The following is a 21796-nucleotide window of genomic DNA, read 5'->3' on the forward strand; positions in this document are numbered from 1 at the left end:
ATTTTGCCCTTGAAGACTACTTGCATTACCCTAATGACTGACAAATTTATTTCATTCAGTATTCCTCTATCTATAGCTCTATGGTTTGTTTTACACCTATTATGCAGTAGTCACTGTTTCTTTACAGTAAATGTATGCCACAGAGTGTCCCTCACATCATGAAATATTCTATTGAGTACATGTCTATTCATTGCAAGGTATGTCTTGAGTCTCAGTTCCTTCATATGTTCCTGTCTAAAGGTCCTTTGAGATATGATATGACTGTTCCTAATCAAAGATAACTGTTCTGAGTTCTTTCAGATTTGACATGAATGCCTTTTATCTAACTTTCTGAAAATATCACTCTTTCTTCTTGCTCTATTTCCCCTCTGTAGTTTAGTAATCATTGTTGCATAATATGTGAATGAATAAATATCTAAATTAGTAACTATGTACAGTGAATGAATACATATCTAAATTAGTAACAATGTACCATCCTGAATATGTGACAGTAGAGTTACATAAAACCTGGCCATTGCTGAGTAAACATGGTAAGTATTAAAATTAATAATCCTCTATTTGGTTTATCTTAGGGGTTCAGTTACCACACAACTGCGATAGGGCTAATTGGGATCTTCTTATGCAGGAGTCTACTCTCTCTGAGATACCAGAGGGCAACTTCATATAGAGTAGCCATAGTACACTCTGCTGTTTATGTTTTATTACTTTTGTTTTATTTGACAGATCCTGATAATGACTTGAACTGAAATATTATATTGTGTGTGGTGTACATAGTACAAAGTGCAATCTAGATTAGAGAGTAGTAGAATCTAGAAGTAAAACATCACTTTACATGGAGCAAAAGCTCAGAATCCGACAAAGATGGGGCAGGAACCTGGCTGTGGCCCTTATCAAAGGAGCTTTTCTGTCTTTCACTTGTAGTAATTTAGTAAAAGCATTGAAAATCTAGATCTTGATGACCAGACAGGAATCTGACACCTCTCTTCTGAAGTGGTAGTCCAGTGATTTAAGAGTATATTTTCCTTCCTCATATGAGGTTTATTGCGATATACAGTCTATGACAAGGTGAAGCCCATGAAGCAGATACACTTCAAGGAGAAGTAATAAAAATGTGACTCATGACAGCTCCACTGCTGACCAAGTTGCCTGCCACAAGGTAAATTACTGAAACTCTGGAAATGGGCACATCCTGTGAAACCCGTTGAAACTTGATTTAGAGAAAAATGACCATATTGATGGGTTTTCAAATGCCATCCACTATTTTTGTTTTAATGTCATGAAACTAACATTGGCATTTCAGTATGAATAATATTTTATTCAGTTTACTAGAACTAAGACTCACATGGGCATAGCTTACAAATACAAGCTGGGTGAAGACAACAGTTGTAAGAAAACAATCTGTAACTACAGGTATCTTTCTCAAGGAACATGATATCCTGGGTTTACAAGCCTTGATGGCTCCTGGCTTGGGACCATGAGGAAACTGGTGCAGCTTTGTGTGGACAGGAAGTGAGGAGAGAGTGAGCATCCAGTAATGAACAGCCTTGGAAATTCCTGGAAGGAAGTTAATGATTAAACCAGCAAGGGCAACTGGCCAACTGATTGCAGATATATTTTCTTCTAAAGATGAAATATTACTCATAATTTATATAGAAAAATACTAAATCAGTTGTAAGGTACTACATAATAAATAAAGATACCTAATTCTGAATCTTGACACCTCTAGGTCAGTGCAATATTGCACAATGCTACACAAACTCTTGTTTTTAAGAGTGATTGATTTTTATAAGTAATTATTACAAGAATACTTTACATTATGCTGCTGGTGAACCAAAAGTGCTGCAGTCACAAACAATATGTTGTACAATGGCTCAACTGTACAATGAATATCCACTAACTCTGAATGACTGTAACTTAAATGGATCTAAAGTACTGGTACTTTAATTAAAACAATAGTATTCAATTAAATTAACCAGAAATCAAGACACTCCACAAGTTTTATCATAAGCATATATGTATATATAAGCTGTATCCTCATTGAATTAAGTATTACACATTTTTACTGAAACGGGCATCTAAGTAAACTGAGCATAGTTTGAATTTGGTGCAAGCTACATAGAAATAAGTGACACATTGTAAAACTACAGGAAAATATTCTCTGATTTAATAGCTAATATTTATTTGTGTAATAATGTTTTCTCTCATTTCTTGTTTAAAACCAGCTGTGCAATGTGGCACTATTTTATGGTTTTTATTGGTGTTATGATTAATACCTGTGTGATAGTAATCAGTATGTTTGAAAGTGACCAGTGAGGGGAGCCACTCCATCTGTTATGTACTTGTAGCATCTCTGGTTCAGAGTGCCCTATCTTTGTGACTTTGCTTCTTTGGACTGCTTTGTTCTAGTGTTCACTGTCAGCGCATAACATCTTCAACTCCCATATACATGAGTTATTAATAAACATGTATTGAATACTTAGTGTGTGTTCTCTCTCAACTAATCATACGTGATAACCACAGTGGTGTCCCCGACACCATCGTCGTCTCATCACAAGTTATTTTGTGCTTGTTTTCGTCATTTACGAACTACATGTGCCAGCCCACATTATTTCCACCACGACAGATCTACCAGGGTGTTTCAATGCAAGTGCAACGGGCCCCATTAACTATGCCACTTGTGATCACGAGTGCACAAGTGTACCTAGTTTGAATTTGTCTAAAAGTGAACAATTATTTACGTCCAGCCACCCCAGAGGCCACCTAACCTTACTCAATTCATTCACCTGAGCAGCAACCCGATCAGCTACCGGCCCCAACACAGTCAGCTGCAAACCCCCTCCTGTTCTGCACTGCCCTGACAACCTGTGATCGAGTTGGATTTCCTATACCATTATGAACTTTCACTATACCTGCAGGCCGCCACGCTTCGCCACACATCTGGTTCTACAGTTCTGTGCACACACAAGTTCAGCACCACTTGACTCTCTGCCCCCTTGGCTATGCTTTCCACATGTGCATCTTTGGTCGAGCGCATAACGACACGGCTCTCCGATCTGTTGTACATGCCCTTACAGATCAACGAACTCCACACCCAGAACAATGCCTTACACAATTGCCTCACCTCTACCTCTGCCGAATTGTCACTTGCACAGCACACCTTTCATCGCTCATCTCCTGCCCCGCAGCGAGGTGGCGCATCACACACCTCTACATCGTCTTCCCACCAACCTGCTTCAGTGTTTAGCATTCCACTGCATGCTGTTTTCTTTGCACCACTGTGGACAAGTCTCCAAGTTGCATCTGCATGTGCCCCTCCTGATTCTTCACGCCGCGTCACTCCTGCATCGTGCCTTCCATCACCAAATACAGCCGACGCCCTGCCTACGCCACAACGCCAGGTTCATCAAGGTCAGTGAACCGACGTTGCCTGTGGATACCTCATTGATCCTTATTGCCGACCCCCTTACACAAATATCGGCCATCAGTAATGGCACTTGTCATAGGATTTGCACCACAGATGGCCCTCCTGTTCGTTATAAGGCCAGGCCCCTTAACACTTCCAAACTTCTGCGTGCCAAGGAGATCTTTCAGGATCTGTTGGCATCGGGCGTCCTCTGCCCCTCCAATGGCAACTGGTCTTCTCCTATTCACCTTGTTCCCAAAAAGGACGGCACCTTACACATGTACTGGGACTACGGGTCCCTTAAGGCCCGCACCATTATCAATAACTACCTCTTTCCACCTGTCCAAGATTTCACTCAGTTACTCCGTGGTTCTACCTTTTTCTCCGTTTCAGTTTGTTCCAAGTCATATCATCAGGTTCCTATATATTCACCAGACATTCTGAAGACAGCCATCATCACACCTTTCAGTCTATTTGGATACTGTTACATACCTTATGGACTGAAAAATGCTGTGCATACGTGGCAGTGGTTCATTGATTCCATTTGCTCCCTTTGCTTAGATGATATACGTATCTTTTCCTCCTCTGCTGAGGAGCATCAAGTTCACCTCGATGTGGTCCATTCGGCGCTAACTGACAACGGTGTTATGATCAATCATGGTAAATATAAACTGTGTTCCACATCCGTTACCTTCCTCGGCCATTCTGTCTCTGCCAACGGCCTCTGACTGATGAGTTCTCATGTCAAAACCATAAACCTTCCTCTCCCTTAGGGTTATGCTCAGCTCTGTATTTTTCTGGGTATGGAAAACTTTTACTGCCGCCATATTCCTCAAGCTGCCTCCGTCCAAATGGCCCTCTCTCTGGCAAAATCACCACTGCAAAACGGAGGGTGAAGTGGACCAAACCAGTGCTCGACACTTTTGGTAACTTTAAAACTCCCTTCGCCAAAGCCATCACATTTGCCCACCATGACCCTGAGGCCTGTGTCTTGATCATGACTGATGCCAGTGACTCAGCTCTGGGCACTGTTTTACAACAGCATACCACTGGCTCCACTCAACTCCTTCACTTCTTTTCCAAGAAACTGACTAAGAGCTAGTGCAAGTGGTCAGCTTTCGACTGTAAGCTCCTCGCTGTGTACAAGGTGATTAAACACTTTCATAGCGAGCCTTCACGATCTATACAGATCACAAGCCATTTGTGGATGCTATTCATAATCCAGTTAAGGACCTTCCACCGAGGCGTTTCTGCCATATGAACTACATCTATCAGCACTCTTCTAACACATGCTATATCTGTGGCACAGAGAATGTTGTGGCAGACTACCTTTCCTGCATCCTCCTCCTAATGATACTGCAGAACCTGGAGGAACTCACCTGACTACAAGCTGAAGACGATGATATACGGCCAATAATTTCAGACAATAGCTCTGTCAGGCCCTGTCCTCTGTGACACCTCTACAGGCACACTTCAGCTCCTGGTCTCCGCTGCCCTTCATTTTATGGTCTTTAATGCCTTGCACGGCATTGCTCACTGTGGGTCACGAGCTATGACGCAGCTGGTCATGGAGCGCTTCGTCTGGCTTGGTGTGAAGCACGATTGTCACACTTGGAGCCATGCGAGTGTTCCGTGCCAGCACAGCAAGGTCAGTAGGCATGCTCAACCCCCATTGTGCAAGTTTGGCATTCCAAAGGGGCGTTTCTGACATGTCCGTATTGACGTCGTTGGTCCCCTCCCCCCTTCCAAGTGTTACAGGTATATCTTATCGATTATTCACGATGTGACCCGCTGGGTCGAGGTGGTCCCTCTGTTTCACAGAGGAAGACCACATGGCAGTTCCTTCTCTAAATCCTCGCACAAACGAAAAAATGGCTGACATCGAAATAAGTGTCCAAGGAACAGAAAAGCAACTGGAATCACTCAACAGAGGAAAGTCCACTGGACCTGATGGGATACCAATTTGATTTTACACAGAATATGCAAAAGAACTTGCCCCCCTTCTAACAGCCGTGTACTGCAAGTCTCTAGAGGAACGGAAGGTTCCAAATGATTGGAAAAGAGCACAGGTAGTCCCAGTCTTCAAGAAGGGTTGTCGAGCAGATGCGCAAAACTATAGATCTATATCTCTGACGTCGATCTGTTGTAGAATTTTAGAACATGTTTTTTGCTCGCGTATCATGTCATTTTTGGAAACCCAGAATCTACTTTGGAAACCCAGAATCTACTCTGTAGGAATCAACATGGATTCCGGAAACAGCGATCGTGTGAGACCCAACTCACTTTATTTGTTCATGAGACCCAGAAAATATTAGATACAGGCTCCCAGGTAGATGCTATTTTCCTTGACTTCCGGAAGGCATTCGATACAGTTCCGCACTGTCGCCTGATAAACAAAGTAAGAGCCTACGGAATATCAGACCAGCTGTGTGGCTGGATTGAAGAGTTTTTAGCAAACAGAACACAGCATGTTGTTATCAATGGAGAGACGTCTACAGACATTAAAGTAACCTCTGGCATGCCACAGGGGAGTGTTATGGGACCATTGCTTTTCACAATATACCTATAAATGACCTAGTAGATTGTGTCGGAAGTCCCATGCGGCTTTTCGCAGGTGATGCTGTAGTATACAGAGAAGCTGCAGCATTAGAAAATTGTAGCGAAATGCAGGAAGATCTGCAGGGAGTGGCAACTGACCCTTAACATAGATAAATGTAATGTATTTCGAATACATAGAAAGAAGGATCCTTTTTTGTATGATTATATGATAGCGGAACAAACACTTGTAGCAGTTACTTCTGTAAAATATCTGGGAGTATGCGTGCGGATTGATTTGAAGTAGAATGATCACATAAAATTAATTGTTGGTAAGGCGGGTACCAGGTTGAGATTCATTGGGAGAGTCCTTAGAAAATGTAGTCCATCAACAAAGGAGGTGGCTTACAAAACACTCGTTCGACCTATACTAGAGTATTGCTCATCAGTGTGGGATCCGTACCAGTTCGGGTTGACGGAGGAGATAGAGAAGATCCAAAGAAGAGCGGCACATTTCGTCACAGGGTTATTTGGTAACCGTGATAGTGTTACGGAGATGTTTAGCAAACTCTAGTGGCAGACTCTGCAAGAGAGGCGCTCTGCATTGCGGTGTAGCTTGCTCGCCAGGTTTTGAGAGGGTGCGTTTCTGGATGAGGTATCGAATATATTGCTTCTCCCTACTTATACCTCCCGAGGAGATCACGAATGTAAAATTACAGAGATTCAAGCGCGCACGGAGGCTTTCAGACAGTCGTTCTTCCCGCGAACCATACGCGACTGGAACAGAAAAAGGAAGTAATGACAGTGGCACATAAACTGCCCTCCGCCACACACCGTTGGGTGGCTTGCGGAGTATAAATGTAGATGTACATGTAGATGTAGATTGACTTTGATATGCTGCAAGATGGCACTGAGCGAGCAGCCCTGCAGCCGCCTTATTCGGGCCCTCAACTCGTGTTACATCACGGTACGAACACGTTCATCATTTACCTGCACGGACGGCCACAGACTGTGTCTGTTAATCAGCTGAAACTGGCTTGGTCTCTCAATGATCTACCTCCTGACACAACAGCCCTGCCTTTGGCTGATTTGTCTCTGCGTGTGCAGCCATCAGAACCACGGTGCTGCTGCACCACCAACACTGCTGCACCCACTTCCCATGCTGTCTGCCACCTACAACTGCCTCATTGGCACCAAGATTACGAATTAGTGTAATGAGCCTTCCCTCCACCATGCTCCACACTACTGGGTGGGGTGGGGGTGGGAAGGGGGGGGGGTTGCTCTGTGGCGTCTCTCGCGCAGAGCGCCCTCTCTTTGTGACTTTGCTTCTTTGGACTGCTTTTTGGCATGTAACATGTTCAACTGCCATAATTTATAAATATGAGTTATTAATAAATGTGTATTGAATACTTAGTGTGTGTTATCTCTCAACTAATCCTAAATGATAGCCACATACTGAATTAAGAAAACTCATCTAATTTAAATGATGACCATTTTTCAACTTAAATCTGTAAGTGTTGTGAGCACGACATGTTTATAAATAGGTGACATTTTTGTACCTAGGATTTCATGTTGGGCAAGATTTTAGAGTATTTGTTAGAAGATGCTGGGTCTTTGCTCACTTTTCACAGGTGTTGAACTTAGTTTTTGAGTGAAAAGTCAGCTGCACAGCTTCAGTAATCAACTTTGAAATTTTATGGGCCATAGAATTTTGAGGAGCGTATGGGGCTTTTAACATTTTCATTTTTCTTTCAAGTCCTGTAAATGTTTGTGACTGAAAGACTTAAACTTAGTAAGAGCAATAGCTATATTCATAATTAACGTTTGTGGATGATTAAGCAGCATCACTGATGATTTTTTAAATACTATAACGTAGTTGGGACTTAGTTATTGGTCTTGCTTTGACTATATTATTTAATTATGGAACCTGCCAGAACTTACCCACTACTGTGACAAACTTAACTGTACTGTTATTTTATTTATTTGAATTTCAGTATGGAAATTCATATACTTGTATTAATAACTTGATGTAGAGCCATCACATCTTTTTGTGATTTGTTTGAACAAATGTGATAACCTTTGTGAACAGAATTAATGATTTACAACAAACTACCTTGTGTTATTCTGGGCTGTAACAGTGTGCCGGGTATGTGAAATGAGATAATTAGATCATTCCCCTTGTGTCTGAAGAAAGTGAATGACTATGGCTAATCGGTAAAAATTGAAGAAACAACAGTTTCTCTATGGGCGTGATGTCATATAGAATATATGTATAGCTGATACTGGAATATTACTTGGGTGTATATTTAGACTCCATGTCACATCATATTAACAAAACATGCCTGTACAGAGAAAGGTAGGTTGAGGGAACATAATTGGTTTTCTTTCTTCACCCTTGCAAAAGATGCTTATTTCCTCATAGATATTTATGTACAGAATTCAGGTACCAATGTTCAGGGACATGTTTAACAATATTTTTCCGCATTCGGGAGGACGACGGTTCAATCCCGCGTCCGGCCTTCCTGATTTAGGTTTTCCGTGATTTCCCTAAATCACTCCAGGCAAATGCCAGGATGGTTCCTCTGAAAGGGCACGGCCGACTTCCTTCCCAATCCTTCCCTAATCCGATGAGACCGATGACCACGCTGTCTGGTCTCCTTCCCCAAACCAACCAACTAACCAATATTTTTCAGTCCACCATAAACTGCTACTATATGCTTCATTAGCATAATATATGGTTAATTATGATTCATACAAAGACACAAGCACACTTCTTCCACTTATCCTCAATCTACAGTTTTGGCTGGAAAAATACTTTCTTATATGCTACAGCGAAAAATATGTTTTTGTGTACCTTACACTGAGAGTGCTTTGTAACATACATACACAGAAGTAGATGAAACAGGGACAGTATAGTAGGAGGATTGTAAACTAGACAGGTTTTGTAAATTAGTTACTAATGATGTTGGAAATTACATGATAGATGCACATTTTCTACTTATATTGTGTTGCAAACATTTGTAGTAATTCTTTACTCAATTCACAGGTACTACCTTTACTTACTTTGTCATCATTCTGTGTTTCATCGCAATTACAACTTTTATTCATGGCCTTGATATAGATTTTCAATACTGCTGAATCTCATATAATTAATGTTGTTAACATTTTCAGGGTTTGCTTGATCCCTTCTCAAAAGTAGTGAGCTTTGCTATCCAGAATCATGCCATCAAGTATAACAGCTTATTTGACTTGTGCTATCTTTGCAACAGAGCATTTACAAGGGTAAGTCATATTAATAATAATATTGTTTATCCTTGTCGTTTTATATGTTCTATGTGTGCAGTATAAGATCTTGCATGTGTACACCATGTGTACATAGAAATTAGGGAAGAGCAGGGAAATAACACCACATTTTGTTTTGGAATTTGTCAGTGCCATGAACAAATCTGTGGCACCCTGAGTGACCTGGGATTGTTGAACACATATCTATACTAGAAAAATCAAGATATTATGAACACCTTCAGAGCCATATAAACATTTTCTTAGATCTGCAACCTGTTGGTAATGCCCCAAGTACCTGGGTAATTTCAACACCCTAACTGCGTGTATGAATACCATGGAATACAGACAGAACAAAATTCCTGTTCTAAGAAAGTAACACATTTTATGATCTTAACGTATATGAAAATACAGACACAGCACGTTTTTTTTGGAAATGGCATCCAAGTTGGAAAAAAATAAATGAACTTCAGCTTTATGTAAGCCTAGAACTCTGTTGACACTTGTTGCTGGTCCTTTTCTTCACCATATATTTGGCACACACAGAAATATTGTGAAAAAAATATTAAGTTTCTTCAATTAGATGTATGTGGTCATATGAACTCTTTCACTTGCCATTTTCCAAAATGTAATACATTGATCCTAAGTATCAATGCCCACAAGGAGCATTTTGTTGCAACTAAATAAATGGTACAATGTTGTCAATGTGGCTAAAAAAAGGTGGCATTTTGCACTTTTTCATGTGAAATATCTGGAAACAATTCCTTTTTGTACAGAGTCCGCCCCTGGTAGCTGAGTGGTCAGCGCGACAGACTGTCAATCCTAAGGACCCGGGTTCAATTCCCGGTTGGGTCGGAGATTTTCTCTGCTCAGGGACTGGGTGTTGTGTTGTCCTAATCATCATCATTTCATCCCCATCGACGAGCAAGTTGCTGAAGTGGCGTCAAGTCAAAAGACTTGCACCAGGCGAGTGGTCTACCCGACAGGAGGCCCTCGTCACACGACATTTCATTTCATTTCATTTGTACAGAGTACAGAACCATTCCACAATTTCCAGTTGACCACCCCTGAATGCAAAGCCTACATTTTCACTTTTGTCGTTACTTCGATCAACGCACAAAATTGTCAGTTACTGTCACAGGAGTTGCTGTTTTCTTCTTCTTCTTGACTTTTTGTCCGTCTGAAAGTCAAATCCAAGTTTCCTCTTCTCATAAAAGATCAGTTCATTTCTAACATTCCAGGTAAGCATTCGCTTACACATTTGCAAAATGACTCATCTGCAAGACTTCCTTGTTTTGTTTACAAGCTGCTTTCATCATGCTAGGAAAAACAGCAAGACAAAATCAAAAGAAACTCCTACACTGGTACCTGATGCTCACATAATTTTGCACAGCACCTTGTAAAGATGCAAACTATACAGGGACAACAGAGTGTCACTATATACTTTAATGACTTTGCTAATGCTCAAAAAGTTATGAAACCCATGCTGTAGGATGCACGACACAACATAGTATCCACCAACATTATAGTTATTACAGTTAAAAATATATTGATATGCTTGTTTCAGTTTTAGTATAAACCAGAAATAACATCAAAATTAAATAGAATTTAATTTTCAGCACCACAATAAAAGTGTCATTTTCAAGAACCCATTGCCTCTGTACCCTACTTCTGGTATCGTCCACTATATTACAGTAGTGTATCCTGCTGATGGCAGCACTACTCATCCAAGAAAATGGTGTTATCAGTGTTGCCTAGTATGATGGTATTCCCCCAGTCCCCAACACATATGGCTGGAAATATAGTGGCTCACATTATTGTTTAACATTAAAAAAATTACAGCTAATATTTGCCCCCAAAACTTTCACAAAACCTTTATGGTTATAGTGACAAGTTATTGTTATTCCATCTTATTTGCAGAACTCATACTATGCTTCAAATGTTGCTAATTGCAATAATTTGGTGAAATACACTGAAGAGCCAAAGAAACTGGTACACCTACCTTATATTGTGTAGGGCTCCTGCAAGCACGCAGAAGTTCCACAACACAATGTGGCATATACTCGACTAATGTCTGAAGTAGTGCTGGAGGGAACTGATACTATGAATCCTGCAGTGCTGTCCATAAATCCATAAGAGTACGAGGGGGTGGAAGCTCTTCTGAACAGCTCATTGCAAGGCATCCCAGATATGCTCAACAATGTTCATGGGTGTGGAGTCTGGTGGATAGTGGAAGTGTTTGAACTCAGAATAATGTTCCTGCAGCCACTCTGTAGCATTTCTGGATGTGTGGAGAGTCACATTGTCCTGCTGGAATTGCCTAAGATCATGGGAATGCACAATGGACATGAATGAGTGCAGGTGATCAGACAGTATGCTTACATACATGTCACATGTCAGAGTCATATCTAGATGTACCAGGGGTCCCATATCACTCCAACTGCACATGCCCCACACAATTACAGAGCATCCACCATCTTGAACAGTCCCCTGCTGATATGCAGGGCCCATGTATTTATGAAGTTATCTCCAAACATCCACTGAATACAATTCGAAACAAGACTTGTACAAATAGGCAACATGTTTCCTGTCATCAACAGTCCAATGTCAAGGTTGATGGGCCCAGTGAAGGCATAAAGCTTCATGTCATTCAGTCATCAAGTGTACATGTGTGGCCTTTTGGCTCCAAAAGCCCATGTCAATGATGTTTAGTTGAATGGTTCACAACCTGACACTTGTTGCTGGCCCACACTAAAATCTGCAGAAATTTGTGGAAGGGTTGCACTTCTGTCATGGTGAACAGTTCTCCTCAGTCATTGTTGGTCCCATTCTTGCGGGCTCTTTTCTGGCTGCTGCAATGTCAGAGATTTAATGTTTTACCAAATTCCTGATATTCACAGTACACTCGTGAAATGGTCGTACGGGAAAATCCCCATTTCGTCTCTACTTCAGAGATGCTGTGTCCCATCGCTTGTGTGCTGACTATAACACCACATTCAAATTCACTTGAATCTTGATAACCTGTCATTGTAGCAACAGTAACCAATCTAATAACGGCAATCTGCACCAGCGCTGTATTCTGCCTGCTTACATATCCCTGTATTTGAATATGCATGCCTATACCAGTTTCTTTGGTGCTTCAGTGTACATTCCAGTAAAATATATACAATGATTCACATTCATAATACTATTTACTACTGACTGATGCCATTTAATATTTCAACTTAATCATTTTTGTCTTATTTTACTTGTTGAGTATGAAAATATGCAAAGTCTAAAGCAGTGAGAAACGAGGAGGGAATATAAATACGCATATGATGATAAATTTCTATTCATCAAATATCAGACATGTTGAGCAGCAGACAAGACTGTAGAGAAGACAGTACCTACTTAAAATTTTGGACAGAACTAAGTCATTCTTCAAAAGCAACAAACCACTTAATTAATTTATGAACATCCAATGTTCTTGTCCAGCACTGTATCCTGACTGGGGTGATAAGTGATCATAGCAGGGGTGGGTAGTGTGGACATGGACGAGGTGTGAAGTAGGAATGGGAAGGAAAAGCAGAAGACCACATTAAGAAAGACTGTGCCACAGCACAATATGGCAGAGACTTCAGATGGAGTGGCTGGCACCTACACAAGAAGGTAAGTGGTGGTGAGGGTCCCATTAGCTGAAACAGTGAGAAAATAGCCCATAGAGGGAATAAAAGAAGTAGAATAAGAGAAAGAGACAAAGACAGGAAAGTACAAGTGAGCTAGCTTGGAAAGAAAAGAATCAGGATGGCTAATATTGAGGCAGAGGGTATCCATTTGGAAAAGGTTGTGATGCAGCCATTAATGTCAACCACATCATTTAGAGCATATTTTCCTATGCTGGATGATTTAATTTTCCCTTGTCAGGAGTTTGCCAGAGGCCACTCATCAAGTTGGCTAGTTGTTTCTTGATAATACGCATACACAATGTCTCTGCAGTGGTTGCAACGAAGGTTTTAGATGACATGTCTGCTTTCACATGTGGCCTTTGCTCTGGTAACAAAGAAAATGACAATATACCAGGGATGAAACTGAAGGAGGTGAGACAGGCCTTGCTCTTGGGTTCTCCATATGGAAAATACATGTTGCAGGGACTTGGGAGCAAGAGTAACGTAGCAGCAGACTAAGAGTGTTGGGTGTATGTGGAGTTAAGGCATACATCTGTTTGTGGGAAAGGTGGAGAGCATGGAGGTGATCTGCCAAGACATCATTAAAACTTACACCAGTATCTTAGGGGATTACTTTTCACTGCAGATGGAGCATCCATGGGTAGCAAGCTGTTTTTTTGAGGGGGGAGGTCTTTTTGTTGTGGAATAAATAAGATCTATTTTCAGTCTGTGCAGGCTGCAACCACCCACACTAACTCATCTAGGAGGAGACTCTTTAGCACCCAGGGATAGAACAACTGAACACTATAGCCTTCAGGGCTTCAATTATCTCTCCATATGCCCTGAAATTCCCAGTATGCAACTCTCCCCTCCCCGTACCTGGTATTTCACCATACAGCCAATCTACACTGTATCTTTGTCTATCTATTTTTCACTTCTTCCAATTCCCTACCATATGGATCATATTAGAGGTGCAAAGCCTATCTATTTGAATCCTATCACTAACATTTCCTGCTTTGTCACAGGCAATGCCATCTCTGAAAACAGCCATGGAATCTATCAAAATCACAGTAACCACTGCGTTGTGTCCTGTATGGATATGAATATGAACCAGCTGTACAACAAAATGAATTAGAAGTGCCACACAGTAGTCAAAGGCCAAGGACACTGCCCAGTTGCAGAGCATTGTTTATAACATAATGTGTCTGATTTCAACAACTGCTTCACAATTTGACCTGTCTGTATTTGCCACCCTTATCCTTCCTCAACATCAACTTTTCACAGTTGTGCAATATATATATTTTCCTCACACAAACTTCTTGACTCTAGCCTCTGCTGTTAACTCTCCCATATCTGCCTCTGCTCCTTTTCTGATTCCTATCAATTCCATCTTCTTGCTTCTGTGAGATTCATACTCCTTCTGTTCTTTATCTGCTTCACCCTAGCTCTGTTATACTTTCAAACAATGGAAAATCCAGAATGGAGTGTAACAATATTATGAAAAGGAAAGTTGCTACTCACCATATAGCAGAGATGCTGAGTCACAGATAGGCACACCAAAAAGACTGTCACAATACAAGCTTTCGGCCATCAACACACACACACACACATACATGAAAATGCAACTCACACACTCATGACCACAGCCTCTGGTAACTGAAGCCACTTCTGCTGCATTGATGTCTACGTTTTTTACACTGGCACCATCCTTTCTGACTCCAGCACCTACTGTCTGTACTTTTCCCAACTCATGACAGTGTGGCTTCAGTTGCCAGAGGCTGCAGTCATGTGTTTGTGAGTTGCATACGAGTGCAATGGCGCATGCACATGTGTGTGTGTGTGTGTGTGTGTGTGTGTGTGTGTGTGTGCGTGTGTGGTCTATTTTCATCAAAGGCCTTGATGGCTGAAAACTTATATTGTGACAGTCTTTTTGCTGTGCATATCTGTGACTCAGTATCTCTACTATATGGTGAGTAGAAACTTTCCTTTTCAGTTATACTTGTCTTTATCACTTGTTCCATAGCCTCCATCTCACCCAACACCATGTTCCCTTTCCTTCTAGTAAGCCCTACAGTGCCCACTGCATTCCTGTGTAGATGTAAGCCATTTCTGCTGCAAGGTGTCTATATTTTCTACACTGGCACCATCTTTTCTGACTCCAGCACCTACTGTCTGTACTTTTCCAAATCCATGTAACTCTTTTCACCGTGTGTCTGTTCCATTTACTCAGCACCCACCTCAGCCAAGATCACTATTTCTCTCAACTGAGTTGAAGCGCCAGTTTAGAACTGGGTCTGTGTTTGCATGATTTTGAATGTGTATATTATCTGTGTGTGTGTGTGTGTGTGTGTGAGAGAGAGAGAGAGAGAGAGAGAGAGAGAGAGAGAGAGAGAAAGAGAGAGAGAGAGAGAGAGAGGGGGGGGCGGGGAGAAAGAGGGAGAGAGAGAGGGAGGGAGGGAGAAGGAGAGGGAGAGGGAGAGGGAGAGGGAGAGGGAGGGAGGGAGGGCATTCAGGACATCTAAATGCAAAATTTGATTTGTATGTTCATTTATTGCAGTCATGTTAAGAGTAAACGAAGCACTATTAGCATTGTCTTATGTGTGGGTTTTTGCAGTCTCAGTATGAACGTTTAGTGAACGTAATTGTTGCTGGTTTCCTACTCTCGTATAGCTGATGGAAAGCTAGTTCCTTAATAGCATCTCAGTTCCTTTTCTCCATCATAAGAAAATATACCCCCATTAGGCAAGATTTGAATGTTGTTGTTGTGATCTGAGACTGGTTTGATGCAGCTCTCCATGCTACTCTATCCTATGCAAGCTTCTTCATCTCCCAGTACCTACTGCAGCCTACATCCTTCTGAATCTGCTTTGTGTATTCATCTCTTGGTCTCCCTCTATGATTTTTGCCCTCCACGCTGCCCTCCAGTACTAAATTGGTGATCCCTCAATGTCTCAGAACATGTCCTACCAACCGATCCCTTCTTCTAGTCAAGTTGTTCCACAAGCTCCTCTTCTCCCCAATTCTATTCAATACCTCCTCATTAGTTATGTGATCTACCCATCTAATTTTCAGCATTCTTCTGTAGCACCACATTTCAAAAGCTTCTATTCTCTTTTTGTCTAAACTATTTATCGTCAACGTTTCACTTCCATACATGGCTACACTCCATACAAATACTTTCAGAAATGACTTCCTGGCACTTAAATCTATACTCGATGTTAACAAATTTATCTTCTTCAGTAACACTTTCCTTGCCATTGCCAGTCTACATTTTATATCCTTTCTGCTTCGACCATCATGAGTTATTTTGCTCCCCAAATAGCAAAACTCCTTTACTACTTTAAGTGTCTCATCTCCTAATCTAATTCCCTCAGCATCATGTGACTTAATTCGACTACATTCCATTATCCTCGTTTTGCTTTTGTTGATGTTCATCTTATATCCTCCCTTCAAGACACTGTCCATTCCGTTCAACTGCTCTTCCAAGTCCTTTGCTTTCTCTGACAGAATTACAAGTCATCAGCGAACCTTAAAGTTTTTATTTCTTCTCTGTGGATTTTAATACCTACTCCAAATTTTCTTTTGTTTCCTTTATTGCTTGCTCAATACACAGATTGAATAACATCGGGGATAGACTACAACCCTGTCTCATTCCCTTCCCAACCACTGCTTCCCTTTCATACCCCTCGACTCTTATAACTGCCATCTGCTTTCTGTACAAATTGTAAATAGCCTTTCGCTCCCTGTATTTTACCCATGCCACCTTCAGAATTTGAAAGAGAGTATTCCAGTCAACATTGTCAAAAGCTTTCTCTAAGTCTACAAATGCTAGAAACGTAGGTTTGCCTTTCCTTAATCTAGCTTCTAAGATAAGCCGTAGGATCAGTATTGCCTCACGTGTTCCAATATTTCTACGGAATCCAAACTGATCTTCCCCAAGGTCAGCTTCTACTAGTTTCTCTATTCGTCTGTAAGGAATTCACGTTAGTATTTTGCAGCCATGTCTTATTAAACTGATAGTTCGGTAATTTTCACATCTGTTAACACTTGCTTTCTTTGGGATTGGAATTATTATATTCTTCTTGAAGTCTGAGGGTATTTCACCTGTCTCATACATCCTGCTCAGCAGATGGTAGAGTTTTGTCAGGACTGGCTCTCCCAAGGATGTCAGTAGTTCTAATGGATTGTTGTCCACTGCCGGGGCCTTGTTTCGACGCAGGTCTTTCAGTGCTCTGTCAAACTCTTCACGCAGTATCATATCTCCCATTTCATCTTCATCTACATCCTCTTCCATTTCCATAATACTGTCCTCAAGTACATCGCCCTTGTATAGACCCTCTATATACTCCTTCCACCTTTCTGCTTACCCTTCTTTGCTTAGAACTGGGCTTCCATCAAAGCTCTTGATATTCATGCAAGTGGTTCTCCTTTCTCCAAAGGTCTCTTTACTTTTCCTATAGGCAGTATCTATCTTACCCCTAGTGAGACAAGCCTCTACATCCTTAAATTTGTCCTCTATCCATCCCTGCTTAGCCATTCTGCACTTCCTGTCAATATCATTTTTGAGACGTTTGTATTCCTTTTTGCCTGCTCCATTTACTGCATTTTTATATTTTATCCTTTCATCAATTAAATTCAGTATTTCTTCTGTTACCCAAGGGTTTCTACTAGCCCTTGTCTTTTTACCTATTTGATCTGCTGCCTTCACTATTTCATCCCTCAAAGCTACTCATTCTTTTTCTACTGTATTTCTTTCCCCCCTTCCTGTCAATTGCTCCCTTATGCTCTCCCTGAAACTCTGTACAACCTCTGGTTCTTTCAGTTTATCCTGGTCCCATCTCCTTAAATTCCCACGTTTTTGCAAAGTCTTCAGTTTTAATCTGCAGTTCATAACCAATAGATTGTGGTCAGAGTCCACATCTGCCCCTGGAAATGTCTTACAATTTAAAACATGGCTCCTAAATCTCTGTCTTACCATTATATAATCTATCTGATACCTTTTGTATCTCCAGGATTCTTCCATGTATACAACCTTCTTTCATGATTCTTAAACCAAGTGTTAGCTATGATTAAGTTATGCTCTGTGCAAAATTCTACCAGGCGGCTTCCTCTTTCATTTCTTAGCCCCGATTCATATTCACCTACTACGTTTCCTTCTCCCCCTTTTCCTACTCTTGAACTCCAGTCACCCATGACTATTAAATTTTCTTCCCTCTTCACTTCCTGAATAATTTCTTTTATCTCATCATTCATTTCATCAATTTCTTCGTCATCTGCAGAGCTAGTTGGCATACAAACTTGTACTACTGTTGTAGGCATGGGCTTCATGTCTATCTTGGCCACAATAATGTGTTCACTATGCTGTTTGTAGTAGCTTACACATACTACTATTTTTTTATTCATTATTAAACCTACTCGTGCATTACTCCTCTTTGATTTTGTATTTATAACCTTGTATTCACCTGACCAAAAGTCTTGTTCCTCCTGCCACCGAACGTCACTAATTCCCACTATATCTAACTTTAATCTATCCATTTCCCTTTTTAAATTTTCTAACTTACCTGCCCGATTAAGGGATCTGACATTCCACACTCCGATCCATAGAACGCCAGTTTTCTTTCTCCTGATAACAACGTCCTCTTGAGTAGTCCCTGCCCGGAGATCCGAATGGGGAACTATTTTACCTCCGGAATATTTTACCCAAGAGGACGCCATCATCATTTAATCATACAGTAAAGCTGCATGCCCTCGGGAAAAATTACGACTGTAGTTCCCCCTTGCTTTCAGCCGTTTGCAGTACCAGCACAGAAAGGCCATTTTGGTTAGTGTTACAAAGCCAGATCAGTCAATCATCCAGACTGTTGCCCCTGCAACTACTGAAAAGGCTGCTGCCCCTCTTCAGGAATCACACATTTGTCTGGCCTCTCAACAGATACCCCTCCATTGTGGTTGCACCTATGGTACAGCTATCTGTATCATTGAGGCACGCAAGCCTCCCCACCAACGGCGAGGTCCATGGTTCATGGGAGGGAAGATTTCAAACACTGTTTATCAAGTGGTAACAACCAAAAAATTCTCAACAAAAAGAAATGGATACAGGAAGGCGTTCTAGAATAACATCAGTCATTAGCATTATATTTTCAATGTTCTGGAGCATACCAGAATATATGTGAGAGCTTGCTACAGTATCTAAGCCATTTGAAGCTAGTGTCTGAAAACAAATGCTACCTAAGCAGACCATTAGAAGCTCTCTCAGTAGCATATAATAACTTTGTGCAGCTCATTAATTTAATTTGCTAATTTTTAGATAATGAAGCAAACATCTAGAAAATTGTGGGAATCGAACCATAACCAAACTTTGTTTTCTGCTAACATTTCAGTTTTAAACCATTCAGCCAACATTGAAGCAAGCCATAAAGATGTATGGCTTTCTCCAAAGACCACTGAACAGTTAACAACCAAGATGCTAGCTAAAAACATAGTTTACTTATTGCTGAATTCCTACAATTATATATATATATCATGTAATACACAGTTAAAACATAAATATTCACAACAAATCAAAGCTCTATGATTAGTTCATAGCTGATTTTAAGTCAGGGGGGAAGATCGTGTCTTGTCACGTCCAAAGCAACATTTGGGGTCTCAGTTGATGTATTTTTAGATCACACATTGTGCAAAGTTCTTCTGTTTGTCAGTCACTTTTGACTCCATCTCCTTACTCTTCTCCTTATTATTATGGTTTCATTTTCATACATACCATCATCTGTCATCACTTTGACCTTGTAATTTGTGCAATCCATGTCCATGCCTCAAGGCTATTTTCTGCTGTGTTCTATAATGTAGTTTTCTTCACTACTTTCCTAGAATTTTCTGCTAATATAGTCTCTCACCTAATAATTTAAGTGCTTTATTTTATCATTTTATGCCATGTTAGACATCTATGAATTCACTTTATGATAAGTGTATCAATATTTATGTCAAGCTTGACATATTCCATTATCTCTTTTTGTTTGTATGGTTGGAGGAAGAACAAACACTTCACGGAGGAGTTTAGTCTTTGTTTTTACTTTGCTTTATTCAGAATCTAATTCATACAATAATGCAAATTACTTTGAAAATGGAAAGGCCATGATTTGTTGCCTGTATCTGTTATGAGATTCTCTGTAAAATTAATCCATTCATACAGACATTTTTATGTGACTAATAATTTCTCTACAGTAAAGTTTGCTAAACTGCATAAATGATACATATAGCATTATACACTGCCAGAAAAATGCAACATCCATGAGGGCAAGATCATTTTATTAGTAAGTAATGTGATAGGTTCATCATTGTAGGTGTATACTATAACAAATTCAGACCAAATGAAACACACATCACAGTGAACGGTGCCCAAAAGGTTGCATTGCTACACAGGTGTACCCCTCTGGCAGCAGTGCAGGCATGTATTCTTGCATGCATGTGATCAAAAATATTTCGAATGACATCAAGTGACAGGTTGTCGAAGCATCTTGAACCCTTTGTTGCAATTTAGCTATGGTTCCTGCAGACTCTGAAGGAAAGGTAAGTTCCTACTTCATCATGTTCCATATGGTTTCAGTTGGTGCGAGATCTGGTGATCTAGGTGGCCATGGCAGTTGTTGTACAACACAAAGAGCACCTTACATTACAGCAGCCTTATGTGAACATGTGTTGTCTTGCTGAAAAAACACATCACCTTCCTGCCAAACAAATGGCAGTAGCATAGGGATAACAACCTGTGCAGTGCAGTGGGCACTGGTTACTTCACCCTGCAAAAGCATCAAACGTGACCATAAGCTGTAACTGATAGCCCTCCACACCCTGAGGCCTTGGGTTCATTCACTCTGTAATAGGCTGCCCACCAGGTCTACAATGTACACTACTGGCCATTAAAATTGCTACACCACGAAGACGACGTGCTACAGACATGAAATTTAACTGACAGGAAAAAGATGCTGTGATATGCAAATGATTAGCTCTTCAGAGCATTCACACAAGGTTGGCACCAGTGGCAACACCTACAACGTGCTGACATGAGGAAAGTTTCCAACCGATTTCTCATACACAAACAGCAGTTGACCAGTGTTGCCTGGTGAAACGTTGTTGTGATGCTTCGTGTAAGGAGGAGAAATGGGTACCATCAAACTTCCGACTTTGATAAAGGTCGGATTGTAGCCTATCGCAATTGTGGTTTATCGTATCGCGACATTGCTGCTCGCGTTGGTCGAGATCCAATGACTGTTAGCAGAATATGGATTCGATGGGTTCAGGAGGGTAATACGGAACGCCGTGCTGGATCCCAACAGCCTCGTATCACTTACCAGTCGAGATGACAGGCATCTTATCCACATGGCTGTAACAGATCATGCAGCCACATCTTTATCCCTGAGTCAACAGATCGGGACATTTGCAAGACAACAACCATCTGCACGAACAGTTCAACAACATTTGCAGCAGCATGGACTATCAGCTCAGAGACCATGGCTGTGGTTACCCTTGACACTGCATCACAGACAGGAGCACCTGGGATGGTGTACTCAATGACGAACCTGGGTGCATGAATGGCAAAACATCTTTTTTTGGATGAATCCAGGTTCTGTTTACAGCATCATGATGGTCGCATCCAAGTTTGGCGACATTGTGGTGAATGCACATTGGAAGCGTGTATTCGTCATCACCATACTGGCATAATCACCCAGCATGATGGTATTGGGCGCCATTGGTTACACGTCTCGGTCAGCTCTTGTTCACATTGACGGCACTTTGAACAGTGCACGTTACATTTCAGATGTGTTACGACCCATGGCTCTACCCTTCATTCGATCCCTGCAAAACCCTACATTTCAGCAGGATAATGCACGACCGCATGTTGCAGGTCCTGTACGGGCCTTTCTGGATAGAGAAAATGTTT

The 21796-nt window shown here is 41.1% G+C and overlaps 1 protein-coding gene across 1 annotated transcript in view; it reads left to right on the plus strand.

The window, feature by feature from the left end:
* The window catches only part of LOC124554918 (protein unc-79 homolog), an 859177-nt gene that overhangs the window by 721484 nt on the left and 115897 nt on the right, over window positions 1–21796 (plus strand). Inside the window, exon 43 of the mRNA XM_047128608.1 lies at window positions 9110–9220. Coding sequence (XP_046984564.1) covers window positions 9110–9220 — 111 coding nt within the window. The remainder of the gene's footprint in view (window positions 1–9109; window positions 9221–21796) is intronic.

This window comes from Schistocerca americana, chromosome X, assembly GCF_021461395.2.
Source record: "Schistocerca americana isolate TAMUIC-IGC-003095 chromosome X, iqSchAmer2.1, whole genome shotgun sequence".
NCBI classification, from domain to species: domain Eukaryota; kingdom Metazoa; phylum Arthropoda; class Insecta; order Orthoptera; family Acrididae; genus Schistocerca; species Schistocerca americana.